This window comes from Poeciliopsis prolifica, unplaced genomic scaffold, assembly GCF_027474105.1.
Source record: "Poeciliopsis prolifica strain line A6 unplaced genomic scaffold, Auburn_PproV2 SCAFFOLD028, whole genome shotgun sequence".
In the NCBI taxonomy this organism is placed as follows: domain Eukaryota; kingdom Metazoa; phylum Chordata; class Actinopteri; order Cyprinodontiformes; family Poeciliidae; genus Poeciliopsis; species Poeciliopsis prolifica.
In genome coordinates, this window is record NW_026562403.1 from 3,298,149 (window position 1) to 3,323,921 (window position 25,773).

At 37.8% G+C, this 25,773-nt stretch overlaps 1 protein-coding gene across 3 annotated transcripts in view; it reads left to right on the plus strand.

Annotated features, from left to right (window-relative positions):
* The window catches only part of LOC129371910 (EGF-like repeat and discoidin I-like domain-containing protein 3), a 124,168-nt gene that overhangs the window by 50,640 nt on the left and 47,755 nt on the right, over positions 1–25,773 (plus strand). For all 3 annotated transcript variants that reach the window (XM_055048769.1, XM_055048767.1, XM_055048768.1), the window contains 2 exons: positions 16,384–16,497; positions 25,560–25,741. In XM_055048769.1, coding sequence (XP_054904744.1) covers positions 16,384–16,497; positions 25,560–25,741 — 296 coding nt within the window. The remainder of the gene's footprint in view (positions 1–16,383; positions 16,498–25,559; positions 25,742–25,773) is intronic.

Below are 25,773 nucleotides of genomic sequence, written 5' to 3' on the forward strand. Positions count from 1 at the left end.
TGATGCTGAGTTGTAGATCAGCTCATTGGTTTCTGTTATGGTGTTGGTAGGGATCGTTCTCAATGCTGCATTCACATTCTCAATGAGACTTTCTGATGGTACTTCACTCAGCCGTTGTAATTGGCGCCGGGGAGGCCTGGTTGTCATTCGGGTCATGATTCTCTCTCTCAGGTCAGCAGCTGTCTCGTTCAGCTCTGTTTCGCTCATTGGGGCCGTGTATCCCCTCACTGGGTGGGGACTTGTAGTTAAGTCCCCACAGTCCTGACATCCGGGTTCCTCCCTTTTGCCGTAGCATTTGTGTTGTATCTCGTCAATCTCAAGTTGTGATAGCAGTTGCCGTTTGCGGATGTTGGAACACTGAGCTACTAGTTGTTTAGCGCTTAGTGTTGACTGGGGATGTCGAAGTAACCATTCCTTCCCCAGTCTTTGCATGTAACCTCTCTCACTAGGGTTACTTGAGTAGTAGCATTCCAACAGATCCACATTTTCATCTCTCGCCCATTTCCGTCTTGTTCCAGTAGCCCATTTGTCATCAAGGTGCTCTGGTTCCCCAACACCTGACGCAGACCTTGTTTGGCCGGGCGACGTCTGAGCCGGCATGTTATGCAACTTAGTATCTCTCATGGTATGAGGTAGGCAGTAGCTTGAAGGGTCTTGCCTAAGGACCCAGACTGGATTCGAACCCTGCCCTCTCGGGTGATATACTGATGCCTTATGTATTGAGCTATCCAGTCAGCTGACTGGATAGCTCAATACATATATATATATATATATATATATATATATATATATATATATATATAAAAATATATAAAATATATATATAAATATATATAAAATTCCCTTCTCACCACCGCGGGTGGTTCTTATCCTCTGAGCTCGGGTCCTCTACCAGAGGCCTGGGAGCTTGAGGGTTCTGCGCAGTATCTTGGCTGTGCCAAGGACTGCACATTTCTGGACTGAGATGTCTGATGTTGTTCCTGGGATCTGTTGTAGCCACTGCTCCAGTTTGGGGGTTACTGCCCCGAGGGCCCCGATGACCACAGGTACCACTGTGGTCTTCACCTTCCAGGCCCTCTCCAGTTCTTCCCTGAGGCCCTGGTATTTCTCCAGTTTCTCGTGCTCCTTTTTCCTGATGTTGCAATCACTTGGTATTGCTACATCTACCACAACGGCTTTCCTCTGATGTTTATCCACTACGACAATGTCTGGTTGGTTCGCCATTACCATTTTGTCTGTCTGGATCTGGAAGTCCCACAGGATCTTAGCTCTGGCGTTCTCCACCACCTTTGGGGGTGTTTCCCACTTTGATCTTGGGGTTTCCAGTCCATATTCTGCACAGATGTTTCTGTACACTATGCCTGCCACTTGATTATGTCGCTCCATGTACGCTTTCCCTGCCAGTATCTTGCACCCTGCTGTGATGTGCTGGACTGTCTCAGGGGCCTCCTTGCACAACCTACACCTTGGGTCTTGTCTGGTGTGGTAGATCTGGGCCTCTATTGCTCTGGTGTTTAGGGCCTGTTCCTGGGCGGCCAGGATGAGGGCCTCTGTGCTGTCCTTGAGTCCAGCTTTTTCCAGCCATTGGTAGGATTTACTGATATCAGCCACTTGGGTTATTTGCTGGTGGTACATCCCATGTAGGGGTTTGTCCTCCCATGATGGTATCTCTGGCTCAACTCCGTTCCCTGTTGTCTGAGACATTCACTGAGCACATTGTCTGTTGAGGCTTTGTCCCTGATGTATTTATGGATCTTAGTTGTTTCGTCCTGGACAGTGGTTCTCACACTCACTAGTCCTCTGCCTCCTTCCTTGCGGCTCGTGTACAGTCTCAGCGTGCTGGATTTGGGATGGAACCCTCCATGCATTGTTAGTAGCTTTCTGGTCTTAATATCTGTGGCTTTTATCTCCTCCTTTGGCCAGCTAATTATTCCAGCAGGGTATCTGATTACTGGCAGGGCGTAGCTGTTTATCGCACGGATTTTGTTCTTGCCATTGAGCTGGCTTCTCAGGACTTGCCTTATTCGTTGGAGGTATTTAGCTGTGGCTCCTTTCCTTGTGACCTCATCGAGGTTGCCATTTGCTTGTGGTATACCTAGGTACTTGTAACTGTCCTCTATGTCTGCTATTGTTCCTTCTGGGAGTGAGACCCCTTCTGTGGATGACCTTCCCCCTCTTTGTGACCAGCCGACCACATTTCTCTAGTCCGAATGACATCCCAATGTCCGTGCTGTAGATCCTGGTGGTGTGGATCAGTGAGTCGATGTCTCGCTCACACTTGGCGTACAGCTTGATGTCATCCATGTAGAGTAGGTGACTGATATTGGCCCCATTTTTGAGTCTGTCCTGTAGCCAGTCTTGTTGATAACTTGGCTGAGGGGGTTCAGGCCTATGCAGAACAGTAGCGGGGACAGAGCATCTCCTTGGTATATGCCACATTTGATGGACACTTGTGCAAGTGGTTTGCAGTTGGCTTCAAGGGTGGTTTTCCACAGCCTCATCGAGTTTGCAATGAAGGCTCTCAGAGTCCTGTTGATGTTATACATCTCTAAGCATGCAATGATCCAAGTATAGGCTTTCTTGTAATCAATCCAAGCCATGCACAGGTTGGTGTGTCGGGTTTTGCAGTCTCGGGCAACTGTGCGGTCTACGAGGAGTTGGTGTTTGGCTCCTCTGCTATTTACACCGATACCCTTCTGTGCCGTGCTCATGTGTTTATCCATGTGTTTGCTTATCTTGGCCGCTATGATGCCTGACATGAGCTTCCAGGTTGTGGAGAGGCAGGTTATTGGTCGGTAGTTGGGTGGGACTGGACCCTTTGATGGATCCTTCTGGATTAGGATTGTCCGCCCTTCAGTTAACCATTCAGGGTGAGTCCCACTTTGTAGCAGCTGGTTCATTTGGCCTGCCAGTCGCTCATGGAGAGCAGTGAGTTTCTTTAGCCAGTAGGCATGGATCATGTCAGGCCCTGGTGCTGTCCAGTTTTTCATACCTGAGACTCTTTCTTGAACATCTGTCACAGTGATGGTTACCGGGGCTTGCTCAGGGAGGTTGCTGTGGTCCTCTCGTAGAGAGATCAGCCACTGTGCATTGCTGTTGTGGGACGCCTCCCTTTCCCATATGCCTTTCCAGTATTGTTCCGTCTCCAGCCTTGGTGGGTCTGCTCTGTTGTTATCGTTACCCTGCCATTGAGAGTACACCTTAGCTGGTTGAGTGGAGAAGAGCCGGTTAATCCTTCTGGATTCATTCTCCCTTGTGTATCTCTTTAGGCGGCTGGACAAGGCTTGGAGCCTCTGTTTGGCAGTCTCGAGTGCTTCAGGTATGGGCATCTGCCTGTACTATCTGGGTACTGGTCTTTTCATTGCACCCTTGTGGAGCTCTGACAGTTGGCTCACTTCCCTCCTTGTTACCTTGATTTTAGCCTCTAACCGTCTTTTCCATGGTGGGTATTGGGTCTCATGGTTGCTCTTATAGCCAAGTATCTCAAGGATCACTGATGCTGAGTTGTAGATCAGCTCATTGGTTTCTGTTATGGTGTTGGTAGGGATCGTTCTCAATGCTGCATTCACATTCTCAATGAGACTTTCAGATGGTACTTCACTCAGCCGTTGTAATTGGCGCCGGGGAGGCCTGGTTGTCATTCGGGTCATGATTCTCTCTCTCAGGTCAGCAGCTGTCTCGTTCAGCTCTGTTTCGCTCATTGGGGCCGTGTATCCCCTCACTGGGTGGGGACTTGTAGTTAAGTCCCCACAGTTCTGACATCCGGGTTCCTCCCTTTTGCCGTAGCATTTGTGTTGTATCTCGTCAATCTCAAGTTGTGATAGCAGTTGCCGTTTGCGGATGTTGGAACACTGAGCTACTAGTTGTTTAGCGCTTAGTGTTGACTGGGGATGTCGAAGTAACCATTCCTTCCCCAGTCTTTGCATGTAACCTCTCTCACTAGGGTTACTTGAGTAGTAGCATTCCAACAGATCCACATTTTCATCTCTCGCCCATTTTCGTCTTGTTCCAGTAGCCCATTTGTCATCAAGGTGCTCTGGTTCCCCAACACCTGCCGCAGACCTTGTTTATGCAACTTAGTATCTCTCATGGTATGAGGTAGGCAGTAGCTTGAAGGGTCTTGCCTAAGGACCCAGACTGGATTCGAACCCTGCCCTCTCGGGTGATATACTGATGCCTTATGTATTGAGCTATCCAGTCAGCTCAATATATATATATATATATATATATATATATATATATATATATATATATATATATATATATATATATATATATATATACATATATATATATATATATATATATATATATATATATATATATATATATATATATATATATATATATATGTCTTTTGAGCCCATTAGTACTCATTCACCTGCTCTATAGTTGATGTGTATGAATTGTAGGGAACGAGCTGTTACCATGGCCTAATTGTGTAAGGTCTTCCTCGGTCATTTTAGCTGTATTGCTACTTCTTGGCCCCTGCAGTAAGGATGGACCTGTTGGCAGATGGCCAGCGCATAAATAGAGATGCGACTCCAAATCCCAGATGGGAGAAAAGAAAACTCTCGCCCAGCCTTGCCCGGGGCTTTTGGCTGTCACTGAAAGTCAAAGCAGAATGCTGGAAAACGTTCTGCCTGACGACACAGAGCTGCATTAATTCAGTACAACCAGTGTGAATCAATTAGTAACATTCTGATTTCACTATTGATGACGTTCTTTCACTGCCGTTTACAAGGTTGATGGTCATTTTAAATGTCGAACATTATATTTGTATTTTATAAAGTGTCTATTTTGTTTTAGCTTGATGTGTTGTCTTAGATTTAACTGGAAAAAATAAAATCTAGTCTTTTGAACACCGTTTCCTCAAGTATTCATGCAGCGCTCTCTTTTGTTCAGTAGCCACAAAAGAAAGGTCAGGAAGGAAATGTATGAATAAAATCTATGTGTAATTGACTTTGTTGAAACCAATCATGCATTGTAATTGGGCAACATAATTCTGTAGAAAACCTTGTGTAATTGATTCACAATCTAACCCATTCTTTTTGTTTCAATAGATATAAATTGTAATGTAAAATTTTCTTAAGATGTTTAATTTCTTGTTAAACTCTTTGTGGCAGCTTAATTCCACATTTTGCCCTTTAATGTTTCTTTTTCCTTTGTTTATGTTAAAGATGTTTTGAGCCTTGCAGTGAGATTAGAGGACAAATGAGTCACCAGCTTCTACAAACATTGCATATTTTGGCCAGAACAATAAAGATAAATAATGCACCTGAATCTTTCACAGAAAAAAAAACTAATATTATTGTTGCAGCAGTTAAACTGAAATACAAAGCCAGATGTTAAAACTTGAATCTCACAACTGTGTAATTACCATCAACAACCATGTGCGTTGTCAGTTTGCCAGTCCTCCAACGTTGGTTCATCTTTGCATCCTTTTGACTCTCTTTCTCTGCTCTTGCTTGTAACAAACAAGATGCTAAGCTGCTACTCAGCGGTGATGACATGTGCAGTTAAGGTGATTTAAGATTCTGTGGCAGTAGCGCACATTTCACAGCTTTGTTGCCCACATCCTTTAATGATGCCTAGATTGTGCCAATGAAATATGTCAGATATTGGATGCTTTATCTTGGGTTAAAAGTGTGCACCATAAAGTTAAAGACCTGTTTCCTTTCAAAACAACAGTGGCCTAGTGGTCTTGTGATTACTGATGACTGGTGCCACGGAATATTTTTCTCCTTCCTCCGCATGGAAATACACATCACAGATTCAAGTTCATATTACCCAAACTCAGGTTTTTTTGTGTGTGTGTGCAGAAGGCAGTGGTCATATTCTTTGCTAAACTGTAACTTGTAACTCTGCCATGAACTCACCATGAATTATCTTGGAGCTTGGCTTTTTCAGTTTGTTTCCCTTCAACATCGGTCAAGCAATTAACATTAAGGAAATTGAGCTTTGATATTTGTGAATGGATTCAGAATTTTATGAATCAACGTTGGTGCATTTTACTCCCCACCCATATTGCTTATGTTGCATTCCCTATTTCATTAGCATTTTGACTGAAAAAGTCAAAGAATAATTTGTTGTGATCATTTTATTAGTTGCAATTGTACTTCTTGGTTTTACAGATTAGTGTTACTGTGCACAAAAACAGAAACTCCAAAACACAAAATGGGAAATAAAATATTGTTGAATTTAGCAAAGTGCAAAAAAAATCAAGTTCAAGATTACCACAACAAAAACCACTAAAGAAGTGTTTTTGAGTTCTCATTAGTCTTGAACTTCATAGATTTTTGTTCAGAATAGTTTAGTTTGATAGGGTGGAGGTTTGATATTACCTTTTTGTTTTTCCAAACTGCTCATCTCTGTAGTTGAACTTTCAACTGTGTTGGTCCTTAAACATTTGCCTTAACATGAGGAATCCTTCCTTACATGTTAAGAAATCTGTTTTCAAATGGCTCATGCTCTGTTTCTAAGGATTAACCTCTGCTAAAGTATCTGCAAAACTTTGAGATTAATAAAGCCACACTGACATGTGCAAAGTTGTGAGGGTAAATGCTATTAGTGTTTGTCATTTTGTCCTTTTTTTATTTCATTTAATTGTCAAACACTATTCCCTCAACAGCAGATATTAAAGCAGATAAAGCCTCAGAGTAGCAGCCATCTTCCTGTTTGCCTGTCACCTCCTTACACAATTTACCTGCATGTCATTTAGGTATTAAATTTAGGGTGTTTTGGTGATGTTAAGGAGCTTTTGGCTTTGGCTTTGTTGTCTGAGATCCTAATTCCCCTCACACACCTGCTACTGAGCCTCCATCTCTGAGCTTAAAATGACACTTAAGGCTTTCCTCTGAATGTCATTGTGCTCCCAAGCTGAGGGCTCTTCACATTCTGCACATCCCAGCTCTGCCGGATCCCCCAGTCTGCATGATGAGTGTTTTGCTCCTCTGATACTCAAGCCTCTCTGCAATGCATCCTAAGATGTCTTTTCAAGGGCTTCTGGAGTGCCACTGTGAATAACTTCTTGCTAGGCTAATCCCACTTCAGAGAACATGTCCTTGCAATACACCAGTCCTAATCCTACATTCACTACCTCATACATGCTCACCTCTCTTGAATCATGCAGCATGTGACTCTATCAAGGTTATGTCATGATTAAAAGAATAATTTTTAGATACATCACTAGAATCAATGCTCATGCTCAACAGAGATGACTATGTTGGACCTCACATATATCAGTGTGATAACATAGTTCGGGGCTGTGAGGTTACGTGACTCCATCAGAGCCCAGAAACAAATCCTGTCTTATGAGATGATAGCCGCTTCAGTGACACGGGAAATAGCAAGGGAGAACTGACAAGCGTGGGTTGTCAGTGAAGACAGACACTTCCTTGTTGTTTCTTCTATATTTGACTCAACCTGTCGAGACAGGGCATGTGTCGACCTCATATTGTGAGGACTAGACACATTTCACTGCTCCAGGACCTGTCAAACAAAACATCTGAGGCTGGTTGACCAGAAGATGCACTTTTGAGAACAAGTCAACACCTCTGAGTTCAGTAGCTTTACAGATCTTTTCAACATAAAATTATATTCATCTGAGACAAGGTGTGCTGACAATACTGGATGTTCAAGGCTTATGAAATGCAGACTAAACAGACTATTCCAGTTATGAAATTTAAACTAAGGAGAGCAACGCATTCAAGATACTGTGATTAAATACACGGGGCACACTTTTTTTTATCTGTAAAGTCAAAATTGTGTTCTTTGCACACACTGATGTTTTTTGTTTAATAGTGTTTAAAACTAAGTGTGAAGAATGAGGAATGTCAACATTATGAGCAGGAATACCCAGGCCAGACCAAACACTTCTACAACAACACAGTAATCTTTTTGTCTATTTTTATTTCATTGCGCCTTACTCCATTGTTTTTTGAGCAAACAAGCAATATTGTCAGTTTTTTATTACATTGATAGTTTACAGTACATGGTACCTTGCAAAACTGTTCATAACCCTTAAATCTTTTTCACTGTTGTGACCACAAACTGTAAGGTATCCTATCACTATTTCTTGTTGTTTTACAAATGAAGATCTAAAAAAAGTGTCATACATTTGTTTTTAATCCCTGTTGTGCTGATATAAAATCAAACATGATCTGACTGAGAAAGTTATTTATTCATTTCACTGTATGCAATTTAGTATGTCTGTCCTTTAACCTCACGATGACCAGTGGACAAACCAGACAGATGATGGAGAAATATAAAGGAAGGGTTATACAATAATATTTCAAGATTTGAGCATCTGATGTAGCACTGTTGAACATCTAAAAATGTAAAGTGTAAGGGACAGCTGGATGACGGCGAAAACGCTGCCATCCAGTTTTAGAGTGACAGACTGGGCAAGCAAAGTTACAAAAAATAAAACTACAGTTCAGATTGAAAATTTGTTGACAGGACAACTGTTAGACATACCACCAGTATGACATAATAGAAGAGTGGCAAAAAAGTCATTGCTAAAAGAAAGCCATAATAAGTCCTCTGTTGTTTTGCAAACCATGTAAGGGACACATGGAAATGCTGTAATATTCCAAATATTGCTATTTGTAGTAATATTGAAGATATAATGGTATATACATATGATTTCATTAGGATATGTCACAGACAATTTTAATAAATCCTGTTTAGTATTTCAAATCATCCATCTGGTTTTCCTGATGAATTTATTTGGTCTTCTAGGTTTCTGTCTGGTTGCCATTTGAATCACTGTCCATCAAAATTAGCAGTCTGCCAATACTGGCAAAATTTTAAATATTATTGAAAAAAAAAAGATCATTACTTCCAATAATGTTTAGCTGTTGGGATTAATTACACAATAGGCATAAAAACCTAGCTGCCTATCTATCGATACCTAAAGGCATAGGGTTGAATCAGAATGATCAAAAGACAAATCAGTCTGCTTTTTAATGGGAAAAGGAAAAATGATTTTACTCCCCTGGAGATAATTATGCATCAGTACATGTAATATATCAATATAGGTTTCTGTAATTCTCTGACTCATGCTCTGCACTATCTCTAAACTGTATGGCTGAATGTTTTGTCAAAGAATAAAACAGTCTTTATTGAGCTTTACCCGGCCTCTGAGTGTAATTTAATGAATGAAGTGGCTGCGATGTAGAAGCAATACTGCAGGGACGCTACCTTTCATTTAGCTAATTAAGTTTGGGGGCTTTATGAGTGTGAGAGGATTACAAGCTATTAGCTGGTATTTATTTCAAACACTTGTGTGATTTATGGTATTGTTTGGGGCTGTTTAGACTTTCCAAAGCAATTACATGAATCTGCATATATTCCAATTAAAACAGATCTAAATAAAACCCAGCTTTGAAAATTACAATTGCTTTATCTTTGACTGTCAGTCGACACAGTGGATGGAGATGGATGGAGATTGTCCTTACACTGTTTTAGAGTAACCTTCAACCACCCCCACTCCCCACCATTAAACACAATACCTTTACAGGTGAATGAAGTGGAAATCTAATTTGTTGGTCTTTGTGTTTGTGTGCCAGTGGCAGGTGCAGGAGCTGAGGAGGTGAGCACACCGGTGACCCCCCTCCCTTTGCAACCCTTTTTCCTGCTGCTCCCTGGACACAACTCAGTCAATTTAGCTCTCACTGCAAAAGATACTTCTTGACATACAGCACAATTCATTGCTTTCATTATTGCTCAATTGAGACATTTGAGGTGCAGCAGAGGAGTAAATCCAGGTAACAGGCCAATACAGAGAATTGATGAGAGCTTTACTGTGAAGCACTGAAAAGCTTGTTTTTTTCTTTTAAACCCTTATGTTTAACATGCCATTGTCAGACAAAGGGGGTTATTTAAGAGAGCGATAAAACAAGATCTTTTTTGTTTCTATCAATATTTTTATTGTTTGAAGTTTGTTCATCACTGAACCAAGTGTACGCAGACGTTTTAGTCCTGTCTCAGAAATGTATATCTGTCTAACATTTCAATGGTTTAAGGAAATGTTCTGCCTTAGGAAAATAACTCTACAGCATCAGCCTTCTTCATATTACCACTGTAGCAGACATAATTTGATCGCCAGATAAGTCAGGCAGCCATGGAGTTTTTGGGAAATTCTGCTGCAAGAGTCCCGCAGCTTTCACACTGCATGACTACCACACATTTGAAGCAATGTGCTAATATCAACATTACATATGATACTGTGCAATACTTGAACATAACAATGAAGCTGACCTCCAGTAAGTTTTCTTGAACTTTTGGGAGCACGTACAGAGCATTGATATTTTATTTCCATTTGGCCACTTTATTTTTTTTAATATGAAGAAACATTGCAAGAGTGATGTAATGGATCAGTTTGAAACTTTCAGCTTCTTCTCCTTAATCTCAGTACACATGCACTATTCAGCAGCAACATACTTCAAAGAAGTGACAAGATTTAATATTTTACATACCTTCTTCATCTCAACCTATGTACCATGCAGTTTTCAATGCGGCAGCATTCAAAGGAAGATATGAGTGTACCATTAGTTTTAGATTAATTTTTTTGACCAATTTGTGATTATCTGATTTTATCTCTAGCACAATATAAATATATTACTGTTGTAATGCATGTTTTTAAATTAGAAATGATATGAATGGTTGGATTTTTATCATGAATTTAACATTTCGAATTAATTTGGACTGGTTCTGATCTTACATACATTGGTATTAATAGAGCATAGTTGTCTTGTAGGTTTCCATGATATTTGTAGGTGATATTTGATTTAATTCAGAACAACTTTTAATTTAGCTGAAAGCAAACAGAAATACAATGGACTGTAAAGCTGATGAACCTCGTGGATGTTAATTAAATTTGATAATGGCATAAAACCAACAACAACAAAAAAACCTTTATTTACTGTCACTATTATTAGGGGATGTTTAAAGAAATCCACTCTATTTAACAGCCATGTTTTTTTACTGTTTAATGTGTCCATCCATTGTAGAAAATCTTTAGAAGAGCCACGTTGTTAAATTGTTACAACTGTCGATAAACTGAACCTCTTAGTTGCAAGAGCTTGATTTTATGATCTTTGATGCGTTGATTAAAAAACACTTACATTTAGAGTAGTAACTGAGTCGCAGAGAACTAATGCTTTAAGGACCTCTCTGGCTTTGTCACATTGATGGTGTTAAGCAACAGTAAACTTAGTTTATTTACCCACACTACTAATCTACACACCTGTGTATTTTTCTCTAAGTTTCATCTTCCATCTTTGCGTTCGTTTCCATCTCTCCTCTTCCATGCTTTTAGTCCCATTTCTAATTTGCAGCAGATTGATTTAACTGCATCAAGTGAAGTAATTCCCTTTTTTTCACTTGATTTAGTGGCAAGTCTCACCTTCCCCATACTGATCTCCTGGGGCTGATGGTTTCTCACGAAAGTGCAACAAGATGAGCTAGCTTGTCTCTCCTTCAATGGGTTGTGGTGCTTCAGGTTGTTAGAGTGGCCTCTTCATCTGGCTTTCATCCACATTTGATCCTGGTGGTCTGAGCAAAGAAGAATATGAACTGAAATTTGACAAGCACATCATATAAGAAAGTGGTATTATTGCTAAAATGAAATAGAAGTGGCTTGTGCTGTTTTATCAGCGGCCTTTAAAGTGATTGCATTTTTTTGACTTTCTCCAACTTGCACTGAGGAATTCTTGATCTGCCTAGGGAGCGTTTTACTAAATTTGTTTATCGTAAACCTTAAACTCCTCAGTGTGAAATGGCTCTGCAGGCACTCAGCACCAAGAATATGTTTTCCTCAGTGTTCTATTAAATGGCCATAAAATCACATTTTGTTTTTATTGCTCCACCTGGTAATTAGAAGAAAGCAAATATCTCTGTGCAATTTATTGTGGGGTTGTGTCAGAAAGGCATGCTCACAAGAGTTCTACTTAATAACTGTTTTAATTTTTATTATTTTCACCATAACTGCTTAAATAAGGGCTATTTTAGGTCTGGCAGTAAAATAAATGAAAAGCTTCAGAAAAATTTATCTAATGTTTTTTCTGAATGTCCTGGAGTTATTTTTCACAGTTGAAAATTATTGCAAACCTTCATGTCTGTCAGACTGCATCCCTCTGGATTAGCTTCCTTCTAATTTCTCCATATAAATGGTTTGTTGTTTAATCTAATGTCAGAAAAATCGATGGAAGCAATAATAATATTGAAAACAAAATGTTTTAACCACATTTGTCTACAGCAGGTGTGCTCAAGTCCAGACCTCGAGAGCTACAGTCCTTCAACATTTACTCCAACAGGCTGGGATCAAATGGTTGAATTTACCACAAGCAGTCATTCAGCTCTGAACCTGCCTGGTTACGAGCCATTCATTTGATTCAGGTGTGTTGGAGCAGGGATCCAGCTGAAAGTTGTTGGACGGTAGCTCTGGAGGAATGGACATAAGCGACCCCGCTCTACAGAATAGTTAAATAAATAACAAATTATATAATTACAGCTAGAGGTGATGTTAAGATGAACAAACCCTTGTAGTACACGTGTACCAAATGTCACCGCAGCAATAAAGAATGAAATGAAAATGAACCCATGATGGTCTGAAATCAGACCATCTTAAACTGTGCAGGATTCAGATTATGAAACAAATGTAACTCTAAATCCAGACTCTCAGATAAAAAGATTTTAATTTACTTTTCTTCATAGCTGTATGTGATGCTTTGAGAAAATGTTGACTTATTTTACAATCAGAGTGAAAATGTGATGTTTGTCTCTGCTATCATCATGATTATAACTTAGGAAAGGTGATAAAAAACTCAAACTTATAACATTTCCATGTTGCATAACACACAAAAGTAAGCAAGTAAAATTTTCTTCGTATGGTGACTTTCACTGATAAAATCACAAAGTGCTTCACAGAACACATAAGAAAAGCGCATTAATCAAAAACTTGTCTGCACTAATGTGGTTTAGCTGCATCTTAGCTTGCTCTTCTTGTCCACTGTTTCACTGAGTGTTTTGATGGACATCAAGTCAACATTTTTCCTTATGCTGGCCATAGCTTACATTTCTGTTAAAAAAATCTTCTTTGCATTGCACTTAAGTACAAGCAAAATTTCAAAGAAATTGATTTGCGTGACTGCTGAATGTAGAGAGATGAGATGCTCAGATAATGGATGGATGAATCGATGGCTTGGATTGTGTGTGAGCCAATGTAAATAAAGCATTGCTTTTGACTTGATTCCTAAAATACATCAAGACTTTGGACCAGGTGTGTGTGTTTTTTTTTTTCTTATATTAAATATTTTGGTCATTAGTTTGAAAAGTGGATTTGTAGAACACAACTAGAAAAATATGACCAAATGATTATTGCTGAATATATTTTACTGAAATTGAACTCAATTTATTTCACTGCTCTGAAGTAGACATTGTTACACATACTATAAAGTTCTCAAATCAGGCTGCAAGTGCAAACATGCGTTTTGGATTTTATTGTATAGGAGGCCTGCTTTTCTGTCTGGAGCTTCTATTTTGCAAGATTGTTCATGTTTTATCTGGTGCAGCAGCGCTGTGGTTCTGGATGAGTGCATCAAATAACACAGTTTAAAGATAAGAAAATTAGCTTCTGACATCCGGCATGTCCAGTATGACAAAACCTAAGAAAAATGCCCTTTTCTGGGTAAAATGCAGTTTCCTTTTATTACCCAATTGATAATAAAAATGTTGCCATATATAAAAGTGTGGAAATTCGAACTTTCTTTATATAGGTTGGAGGTTTGAAAATGTTTTCGGAAATGGTGAAAAACATCAAAAAGGAAGACAAACAATTTGTCAAGACAAAATGAAAACAACTGAGACTGAAGTAAATCCTATAAATATAACTACAATCTAGGGATGAAATATCTTGAGCTTTTTCGTCTCATTTTATAAAAACTTTAAAAATTAAGTATAATTACAGAAAATGCTTAAATACCTTCAACACCATTTCAGTCTCTTGTATCTATGTGACTTTGGACCGCTATCTTTAAAAATCTGTCATATTGTTTATTCTCTAAAGCAGCAGACAGATGGATGCACTTAAAACTCTTGACTTTGACATGATTCTACTCTATCTAGTAAGAAGGAATATTTGTTCTAATATATATGTCATTATTTTAAAAACTACTTCTTCAGCAATTAACTTTTTTTAGTGTTGTCTTGGGTTACAAATTGAACACATCAGTTTCTCTGGTCACAGATGGTTATGTTCAAAGATAAGACTGTAAGACATTTCTGAAAAAATAAAATAAATAAAGAACACTACAAAAGTGCCCGACTGATTTAGGATCTCAGAGAGATGAGATCATTTTTCAGTTCCTTAAGCTTTCTAAATCTATGACCTAGTTACATATTCATGAATCCAAACTGCACCTTTGAGTCCCACACTGCTCAAGGTATGTTTTAGAGGATTAAGTCTTTTGCAGCCACAGGCAAATTTGGAAATCATTACAAATTTATTCAGAAGTGACTGAAAGTTCACTTCATTCCATCCCTCCCCATTTAAATCACTGCTGTCATTTCATGCTCTTATCCATGCTTATAACAACGCAGTGAAAATATGTGTGATGGAGTTGGGTTCAAGTTCTGTCACCTTTGAATGAGAGTTATTTCACATGGCTGTTATTGAGGACAGTTGACCACTGGCACTCTGTTCTGCTCTCATACATCTCTGTGATACTTGAATTAAATGAAATTAGTTAGCTTGACGAAGAACAACTGTCAAAGATGCTAAATTCCCTTTTTCATTTCAGTCTTGGTATTTGGATAGGACTATTTCTTTCTGCATAGGAAAAGAGCACAAACACAGTGTTTTTTTTTGTTTGTTTTTTTTTTAAATAAAGTATGGAACAGATTATTTTTTTGTCCTCACAAAAAAACCTATGTTTATACATTGCATCGACAACATTAACTTCAAATGCAAAACATTTATGAATAATATATGGCAACTTCCAGGATGTTCTTTAGATATTGTTTATATAAACCACCCCAAGTGGTTCTCAACAGCTTTTTATTCCTTAACCAAACTCATTAAAAAAAACAACATCTTTAAATCTTTAACGATATGTATCATAATTGTTGCTCTCAAGATTTAAAAATTGTACCTAAAGAAATTGCTTTGTTGACTGCTAGGTTATTGTGTGTGATGCTGCCAGAGTCAAGGTTGTGTGTTTGTAAACCTGGTAACAAGAATTAGGGCTGTTCTGAAAGAAGGAACTGGTTTATTTAATAAAATTAGACGACATCATGAAGGAAGAACATTAAGGGGAAATATAGATGTCTAAACATATCAGCTGGGAAGTTAAAGCTCAGTATAAAATTGGTCTCTCAAATGGACAGTAAACATATTTATACAGCCAAAGTGAAAACAAAGTGGCTTAAAGACAGCAAAGTCATTTTTTTTAGCATGAGCATCACAAAGTTGATCCTACTGAAAATTTGTGGGCAGATCTGAAATGTGTAAGTGAGAGAAACTGACTCAGCTACTCTAATTCTGACAGAAGGAATGCTCCAAATTTCAAGCAAACTGTCAAACTATAAACTTGTGATCTTGAAAACATTAATAAATATATCTGTTAAATATTATTTTCTATATATTGTGGTATTCTGCAAATAGAAATAATTTTGGTAAATCTCAATGACCTAAGCCAAGGTCATTTGATTTTGACCTTGACTAAATTGTTTGATCCGATTTACCTTGAAACAGTGAGAAAATTTTTTTTTATGTTTGTTCAGCATACGTAAACTTCTAGTTTCAACTGTAAATGTCTTAGATGACATTTTTTCTACTTTGATAGGTGAATGAACTGATATGATTGATATGTTTTTCTATCACAGTTTTTCTTTTTTTCTTTTTATTTTTACACAAGATGCTCAACAGTAGGTATAAATTGGGCTCTGCCAACCCTGCTGTTGTTGTCACGGTTCTTGGTTTGAATATCACCAGACAAAACAAAACTCCCAGATGATTGTGTAAAATAACGGGCATCTGCCAGGGCAGCTTGTCAATTTAAGTTTGTATCAGCTGAACTGAGAAAAATAGGCAGGACAGAAATTGAAGTGACAAATCCCTGAGATATTCTTTTGAAGTAGTACACAGGGTGAACAGATGCAGATTAAAACTTGGATTAAACATGTTGCATTAAAATTCAATCAAGGTGTCATTTGGTGATTTATTTGTATGAAGGTCTCCACAAATCAAGCAACACTAACAAAAGTCAGATGGTTCTATGCATTTTATTTTAATCTGCATGAAGCCTATTATGTCTGATTGTCTGTGCTAGTAAACTAAAGGAATATGCTTTTGTGTTTCTTGTCTTTCCTCTCCTCTAGATATCAATGAATGTGAAAAGGATCCTTGTAAGAATGGGGGAATTTGCACTGATCAGGTTGCTAACTACTCTTGTGAATGCCCAGGGGAGTACATGGGAAGGAATTGTCAATACAGTAAGTGATGTTTTATTTTCACGTCTTTGGAATTTTAAGTTTGTTAATGAAATCAGTTTTCTGTCTTTAATAAAGCCATCTATTTTGCACATCAATTGATAGTGCTTCTACCAGATGCCCATTATTTAATGAAACCAAGTTCATACATTTCTGCTTACCTTCCTATTAAAGGCATAGGCTGTGAGACAGGAAAAATAATTAACTGTGTTAATCTTCACTTTTCTTCCCCATTTATTTTTGTACAGGTTTCTCTTCTCATTTTATCCATCTCTTTTATGTAGAGGATTTGTGTGTCTCTATCTAGCAACAACACAAGTGCTGAACACAGCAACCACATCGGCTCTCACGCAGATTACTTTTCAGCTGCAAAAATATGGATGTGGAGCTTGTGATGTTTGATTTCCTCTTGCACCTAACACATGTCAAAGAAATTCCATTATATGAACTCAATAGCAGTTTTGGATGTACACTGAAAATTTTAATCCTGACATCCTGCAAAATGTCATTTTTTCTGAAGATAAGGTCTCATGAATCCATCTTAAAATGTGGTTAGCAAAAATATGCTGTGTAATTTAAAGCTAACCATTTGGTTTGTGTATGAAATATATACATGTCCAAATTCTGCTTCTCCAAGTAAACCAAATCAAATCTTTGAGAACTCAGGGAATGTGTTAAAAAATATATATTTGATTTTCTTTCCCACACAGTTTTGTCTTTTCCCACAATCATGTGCTGCAGCACCATCATGTAGCCAAACAAATACCACATGACCAACCTCATCCAAGCAGACAAAACGACTTGAATGTTGTACTTGCGCTTCTTTTTTGGTAAGGTTATTCATTGTGGAGCTGAATGCTTTAAGCTGAAATATTTTTGAAAAACCACTTAGGGACTCTATCCACAGAGAGGAAATAACATCAGTTTTGTTTCATGATTTATTACAGCCATGTCCATTTACTGGATAACCACTTCACAAAAATGTGTTTATTCATTAGAAAGAAGGTTATTAAAACAAGCATTGGATAGAGTTCGCTGGCCACTTTATTAGGTACTCATCTTTATTTACACAACACAAATAGAAAATTAACTAATCACATGTGAAAAATAAAATACATTTAGCCATTTAGATGTGAAGACGACTTACTGAGGTTCAAACTGAGCAGCTGAATAGGGACTTAAATTACTTTCTCTTAATTGCTGTTGCCAGATGGCCTGGTCTGAGTAATCTGAAAATTGCAGATCTACTTCTGAATGGTACAAAATGAAAAAAATATCCAGTGTGCAGCAGTTGTGTGTATTAAAATGCCTTCTTGATGCCAGCAGTCAAATGAAAACAGCCAGATTGCCTTGAGATGATAAGGTGGCAACAGTAGCTTTAATAACCACTTGTTGCAACCAAGCATATCTGAATGTATAACATGCCAAATCTTGAAGCAAATGGGCTACAGCTGCAGAGTACTATGCCAAGTGAAAGTCCTTATAGATTGAAATAGGAAACAAGATTACCAGCCATATAAATTTAACATGTGAAATATTCTTGTTGGTCAGAATATCAGATCAAAAGTTGGTGATTTATTTGCCTCTTTTTCTTCCTACCCCAAGATGGGAAGTAATATGTGATTATTTATCATCATTAAACTTGAGGTGGACATGATTGTGAGGGGTTGTCGTGTTTCACAATGCTTTAGTGCTTAATATGTTTAAGTGAGTGGAGTCAAATGGCTGTTTAGTATCTATTTATACATTGACCAGTCTGAGCAGCTTTTGCTTTTTCTGGTGTTCATATTTTTTTGATTATTTTTATTTATTTGTTATTTCCCACCAACAATTCTTTGTCTTCTTTTTCTAATTTATTATTTTACTTATTTTTATTTAAAAAGTACTAAAGTAAAATTGCACTAAGGTGTAAAAAAACTTAATTTTGTAAATTTTCTCTAATCAAATTGTGCATTTAGTGAAAATATAATAAAATATCAAATAGTCTGTGTGTAAATCAAATCCTAGATGAATAGATTTAGAAAGCGTCTACCGTGCTTTGATATGATAAAGATTTATAACACTGACCTTTTGAGATTCACTCTCAGGCATATGAATGTTGAGGTGTCAGATAAAATTAGACTTGTGAGGAAAATGTATGTCGGTGGAGGAGATCAGGTGTGGCTGTGTAACAAAACAGTTTTTCTTTCTGCAAATCCAGAAAAATGCGGCTGATATAACTGATAAATCATGTTTCCCAGACATGTGAGAGCCAAGGATTGGTTGTGTTCCAACCTTAGGATGTTCCCTTTTCGCATCCAAGAAAAACAAAATGTCATCAAAATGTACTGCCTTTAAAAGAACAGGATCTTCTTGTGAGGGCTGTTAGTTTGGTTTATTCTTTCTGGAGAAGATGAAGACTGTTTAACTGATTGAATATCTGATATATGCATCTGATACAAACACATGTCTTCTTCTCTGATTTGTTCCATAGGCCCACACTGTGTGTGGGCAACGGTTTGTGCAAATAATGCATTTTTACACTCTATACTTCTTTGTTGGTGAAGTTGTCACTGTTGCTTGTCATATTGTGACAGAGATCTGTGTTTTAGTAAAGCTCTCTGAGCTAATAAAAATGAAAAGTAAAAAGTAGCATCAGGTCTTTTAGCTGCCTCGACAAACCACTGTTAGATATGCAAGAAACAAAGTATAATCATCGTATAATCTTACTGAAATAATCGCTTACAAACTGTCCTACATTGTCCTGAATGTAATGACTCAATCGAGCATGTAAGGAAAACTGTTTTTCAATATAATTTTGCAGAAATAGCATCTGATTGAAGAATATTAATATATAGGAAGATATCCTATCCTTTGCTAGGGTATCTTTGACTAATAATCTTAGGGAATGTAACTTTTTTTCCTCCTTTTTTGCTATTTTGTTAAAAAAAAAAGTAACTGTCAATTGCCTATCAGATTTGAAACCTTAACAGCACATATTTTTCTTTCCTTTTTCCCAACCTCATTTGTCACCTGTTGAAGCCTCACAATATGGCTGACATCTGTTTCATCTGTTTATCATTCTTTCCCTTATTAACTCTTACTGCATGCTCATTCGTATTATTATGTTGGCATTAATTTCAGTTGGGTAGTAATTTGCTAGGGTCTAGGCAGAGCTTGTGGGAGATGGATTCAGCTGTCACTGCGCGCCAGTGTTGGTGCTAGCGACGTGAGCTACCGTGAGGCTGATATATGCTCAGAGGGCAGCAGGGCAAGGCCCGGGGGCTGGCTGCCTCTGCTGCTCTGACGAACGACTGGCAGGCAGCTCGTTAAGACTGGCCCATCATTGCCACAAGGTGAAAAGGAATGTCGCTTTGCAGTGGTGTCTTGTCACAACATCCACATATTATATCTCATGAGAGTGCTACCAAAGAGGTAAAGTATCTAGGCAAATATTATATTATGGTGACACAGCATAACATAAGTCCAATATGTCAGCCTGTGCAGAAAAAAAAAAGACCCTTGTTTTTCACTTGCAGAATTTCAGAGTTAGCACATTAAGAACTACCACAGCCAATGGGAGCAAGCCTATTGGAGGCACACACTTAAAACCAATCAAATGGGGAATACCTACTTCGACTTGTTTCACTATGCATTACAGTTAAAAAGCCTTCATGTCTCTAAACTATTCTTCACATTTTATCACATAGGGCCACAAACATATTTGTTTAGAATTTTTTGTGATGGACCAAAATAAAATAGCACTACATGTATGAAAGGATCAAGTAACATGTGTATCACATATGTAATATGATTCCTCCAAATCGAATCTATCAAATCACTGCTAGAAAATTAAATAAATAAAAGCATCCTGAATGTCATCATGGTGTATGAGTTAGAACTCAATCACAAAACTCTAATGGACCGTGTAATGCTTAAAAAGTGTATTGAAACATGAAGGAGTTTTTTTTTCAGTTTTGCAACTTGGACTAACTTAACTTTCATAAAAATATGTTTGAGAATCGTCCGTTATAATTTGCTTGCAAATAATTTTCAGGCACTTTTTGAAAGATAAATTATAACTAGTTCAAATAATTCTGGGTTATCTTTCTATTGAATTGGTAACTGTGGAAAAATTTGAACGGTTTCAAGGATATTAAATTGGAAGAAAAATTTGTTAGGCAGCTCACTAAAGGCCTTTTTGCCCTACAGGGCGTGGTTGCGGTCGCCCCATCTCTATTTTACATCGGTTCTGTTTGTATTTGTATTGAGAAAAACGAGCAGAGATCATCATATTTTCAAAAATGTGCAATGATGGTAGCACTTCATCCTATAATTGGTGGGTTCCCTGCTTCATATATCTTAGTTGTTGTGTCCTTGACCAAGACACTTCACCAGTGTTGCCTGCTGGTGGTGGTCAGACATGCCAGTTCATGGCAACCTTGCTTCTTTCAGACCGCCCCAGGTTAGCTGTGGCTGCAATCCAGGAGCTTGCCACCATCAGCATGTGAATATGAAGCAAATATTATCTCAGCATTACCCTTTGACTAAATCAATAATAATAATAATAATAATAATAATAATAATAAAATTCTTATGCGAGTATCATTCCTGAGTTGGACTGTGGTCTGGTGCAGCTGAACCACTGCTGTGGCTGGTGTGGCTTTCTCCCACTGAAGCAAGGGATTGCCAGATCAGGAAATCCAGAATCTTGCAAATTTGAAGATCATTTGAATGCAAGACAGGTTCCCTGATTTAAAAATGTTGGCCAAAGGATGCTTGTAAATCCAGTCCTCTTTGTGGCACAGAGCACCGCTAGATAAACATCCAAATTACTTACAAGTGGTGGCACAATTGAAGTCCTCTACTATTTGTTATTGGCCCTTTTGATAGAGTAAACATTCACATTTGAGATTGTGACATTAGGATGTGTTTCTCATGCTCCAAAGTTATGCATAAGGTATTTAAATAATGCATTCTTATTGTCATGGGAGAGAATTATGTTTCTCAGTTTTCCAGTACACTTTTCCTAATTACTAGCAGTCTTGAACCTTTGTGGACTTGCAGTTCAAAGCCACTTATGTAGCTCTGGAAACGTGTTGATATATATTGTTTTTACAAATGCAATTTTCTGTGAAATAATTTCATGCTCAAATAAATATATGCACTGCTTGAATTAATACTTCAGTCTTCAAACACACCATTAGGCTTCCTAAGTGACAGCCAGCTTGCTCATTACAGTTGAAAAATGGTAGATATATATTTATTGGGGGAAAAAATAAATGTAAACTAATTTGTGCTTTATTTTAGCTCTTTAGCATAAAGACAGTTAATTGAGGAAATGTAATGAATCATGAGTCAGAATTTGTGGGAATTCACACTAACATATCATTAGTATGTGCAGGCTTATTTATGACAAAAGAGCTTCGAAACATCCTACAAAGATATTCATATTTTCAAGCCTTTAATTGCAATAGAGATAGCACGTACAAAAATAAAAGCTGCCTATATTCAGACTTTTGAAGAGGTTCAAATTAAGTTGATCTATCTGATATTGAAAAATCAGCTGGATCTCAGAGCTCCAGCAGGAAGCCTGTGTATCCACCTACACCAGTCTGGAAGCAGTGAGTCACATAGAATGAACCACTGAAGCAAGATTGATTTGCCATGCTGGAATGCATGAACACATCTCTCAACTCAGTGTACACACACACACACACACACGCATACACATGCATACTCTTTTTATGTTTCCCTATCTTTGCAGGGACTTTTCATTGACTTTCGTTTATTTTTACAGTCTAACCCTGGCTGTTACCCTAAACCAAACCATTATCAGTACATATAAATCTCTAAACCTAACGTAAACTCAGTTCATACTTTAGTCATGAACCTCACACATAACCCAAACACAGTACTTCTTTTGGGGCCTTAGCTTTGGGCCCCAGAAGCAGCAGTATTTGTTGGGGAAAAAATGGTCTTACAGAGTATCAAATACAGGGCCACACACTATATACAATTGGATATTCTCTTACCTCTCCTACAGTCTATAGTGAATAGTCCCTTGACTCTCTTCAGACATTACTCAGTGTCTCCCAAGACTTCCTGTTGACTAAGACCCTACAGTTTTAGCAGCTGGATAAGTTGTTTTCATTGTTCCATTCTTCCCTCACTCTTGACTTTCCTGCATGGTTAAAGCTGCCTTACAGCTCTCTGTGCTGCCAGTTTCATTGTCTGCTGGTGTGAGTTTGTTCCCTCTGTGTGTGAGCACAGAGTTTGAAATTCCGTAGGAGTTTTGTTTTAATAGTGAAGGGTCCATCATAGCTTTCCAGTGGCCATCGCTTCAGGCATCCCCTTAAGGCTGCTTTGCATGGACACAGTTCATTTGCAGTTTTCACTTCAGTCTGTTTATTCCACCTGGGCTCTGACTAAAGTCTGACTATGACATACCTACATTCTTTTGGGAAACGTTGAAGTTAATTACGTCTTCTCCTTCTTTTGTAGCTTAGAGCAGATTTGTTTAAGTATTGGTAGCCAGAAATACACTAGCAGACAGTAGTCAAATAAGTTAAATATGCTATATTTAGAGACAGCACACTTCACAAAAACATCTATCACCAAAAATCGATGTTCTTATGACTTATTAATGATTGCTTGAGGCCCATTATTCAGATTTCCAAAGTCAGCAATGGTTTGGGGAGCCATGCCATCTCATGGCCCAGCCTGTTTACTTAAGTCCCAAGTCAGAACAGTCATCTAGAAATCCCATTTAGCCCCCAACGCTTCCTCAGCCTTCTTGAAGATATAATCAATTTTCTAGGAAGACTGTTATTAGTGAACTTTGGGTTTTCATCAGCTGTAACTCAATCACAAGTCTTCCAATATTGAAATATAAATTATTAATTTATATTGCAATGTATTGATATGCAGGCATTCATTCTTGAACAAAGTTCAGCTGTATGAATTGAACTGAATTAAATTTGTTTTTTAGGTTTATTTTCAGTTTCCTTTCCATGACTTGTAGCGGTCAGTGAGAACTAAATGTTGCATATACTGAAACAGTGAGTATTGCCACTGAACAAGATCTAGGAAAAAAACAATAACTACCTGTATCCTTCTTCAGACTGAATGAACTGAATTATTCCACCAACGATAGTCAAAGTATATGAGCTAATGGAAAGCACCAGTAGCATTTATTTGTTGTGATGTCTTTCACACTTGATTTACCTTAAACATTTCAGGAGAGAACTGACATTATTGCTAAGAATACAGCATATAATGATTTTACTTCTAAACAAAAAATCTATTCCGAGCTATAATCCTTTGCACTTAAGGCAACTATTTACATGACTTATGGTCTAATTAAAACTTAAGCATCTGTCACAAATAATATGCCTAAGCCCGCAGTAAAGCTGGGATGCTGTTTATGGCGGGAGCTATTTTGTCAGCTTGAGGAAGCAAAAAGATACCAGGCTTTTCCTTAGCTTAAAGACTGAATTAAAATGTGTTGAATGTGAATGCAGTTTATTACCAATTATGGGTGAAAAAGTAAAATATCTTAAATAAAGCTTTTTATGATGAGGCACTGAAGGGAACAATTTTATTAGAGCTGTTATTTCAGGTTGGCAGATTCTTAACTATAGTGACGCCTTATACTTTTAAGCCAATGAGCCAAATTGAACCAACACTCATGCCAAAGCTGAAGTGTTTCAATGTTAAGAGCTCTTTTAGGATGATGTCTTATTGGTGTCTTTAAAGTTATTTTGTAACTTTCAAGATTAAACTGTATGGATTGAAAATGGTTCATTTTGGAGGAAAAAAAACGGTTTAGCTTGTATAAATTTAGAAAATCTTCTATGTTCATGAAGGAAGCAAAAGCAAAGAAAACCTGTTTTCCAAGTGAATAATTTGTTAAATCTTCTTATTAATTGTGTAAAAGATGTGCCTCCCTGACTCTGTCTCATACCTAAGTGTCTTGAAATTACCAAGTTGCCTTTTTTATTTTACTGCAGGCATATTTAATGAAATACATAGCATGCTCGGACAGCCAGGATTTAGGCTGAAAACACAACCGGATGTTCTCTTACTTAAAGATTCGTGTCTCTTTTCTTTCTCACTTGATTGCTGTGAATGGTAAGAAGCTTAACATTGTACAAATAAAAAGAAAAGAGTTGGGCAGCCTTAGCCACATTTTATGTGGAGAAAAATAATAAGGACTTTGTTCTCGATAGAAAAACAATATGAAAAATCTTTCAAATAGTTTTGTAAAATGTGAACGTACAACTTTCATTGTTTCCAGTTTGAGCTTTTCAGGACTTTGCTGTATTTAAAACATTGGGAAGTTTCTTGTTTTGAGGTAAACCTACATTTATTGTCACAGATAAACAAAGCTTGCCTTGTGAATGTCAAAGGCAAAAACCCGTCATATAGATGCTAACTCTGTTTTGCAGCTACTATTTGTTTTGAAAGCGACATTTTTTTAATGTTCTGCTTGACATATGTAGCAGAAAGGAATATGATTATAAATTCTCCTTGCACTGAGAGATGGTGTTTCTTTTTGTCCTTAAGAGCTATGATTTTATGTAGGAAAACCTTGATAAAATTGTGATTGTGACTTTACTGCAGAAAATTATGATGTGATTTTTTTTCCACCATTAATTCAAATTTTCTGAAAAAGAAAATGGGAGTTTTCCTTAGCTGTAAGCCATATTAATTAAATAGCCATAATAAACACTAGAAATGTATCCCTCTGAATGTAATGATTCTATTTCATACTTGAGCATCAATTTTCGAAGTGAGATGCTGAAAGAAATGACCTTTTTCACGATTATCCAAGTTATTGAGACATAGGGACAAAGATTAGAGAAACGAGTTTTTAATTGTGGGTTGCACAGAAAATAGCAGAAAAATAGCAGTTTGCAGTTTTTCTTGGGAATAAAAGAGTGGAATAAAACATCATATGGCAGAGAAACTCAGTAATTTTACAGCTGCACTCTTGTGGTGTATTTGGAAAATCAAATGTAGTTTGCTTGCACTATTTGCAAGATTTGAAAGCTTCATCTGTCTTTCCTCCTTTCTTTTCCCAGAATGTTCTGGACCACTGGGCATGGAGGGCGGTATAATCTCCAACCAACAGATAACAGCCTCCTCCACCCACCGTGCTCTCTTTGGCTTGCAGAAGTGGTACCCATACTTTGCACGCCTCAACAAGAAGGGCCTGGTCAACGCCTGGACGGCTGCCGAGAATGACAGATGGCCATGGATCCAGGTAAAGCACAGTGACAGGATGGCCAACACGCA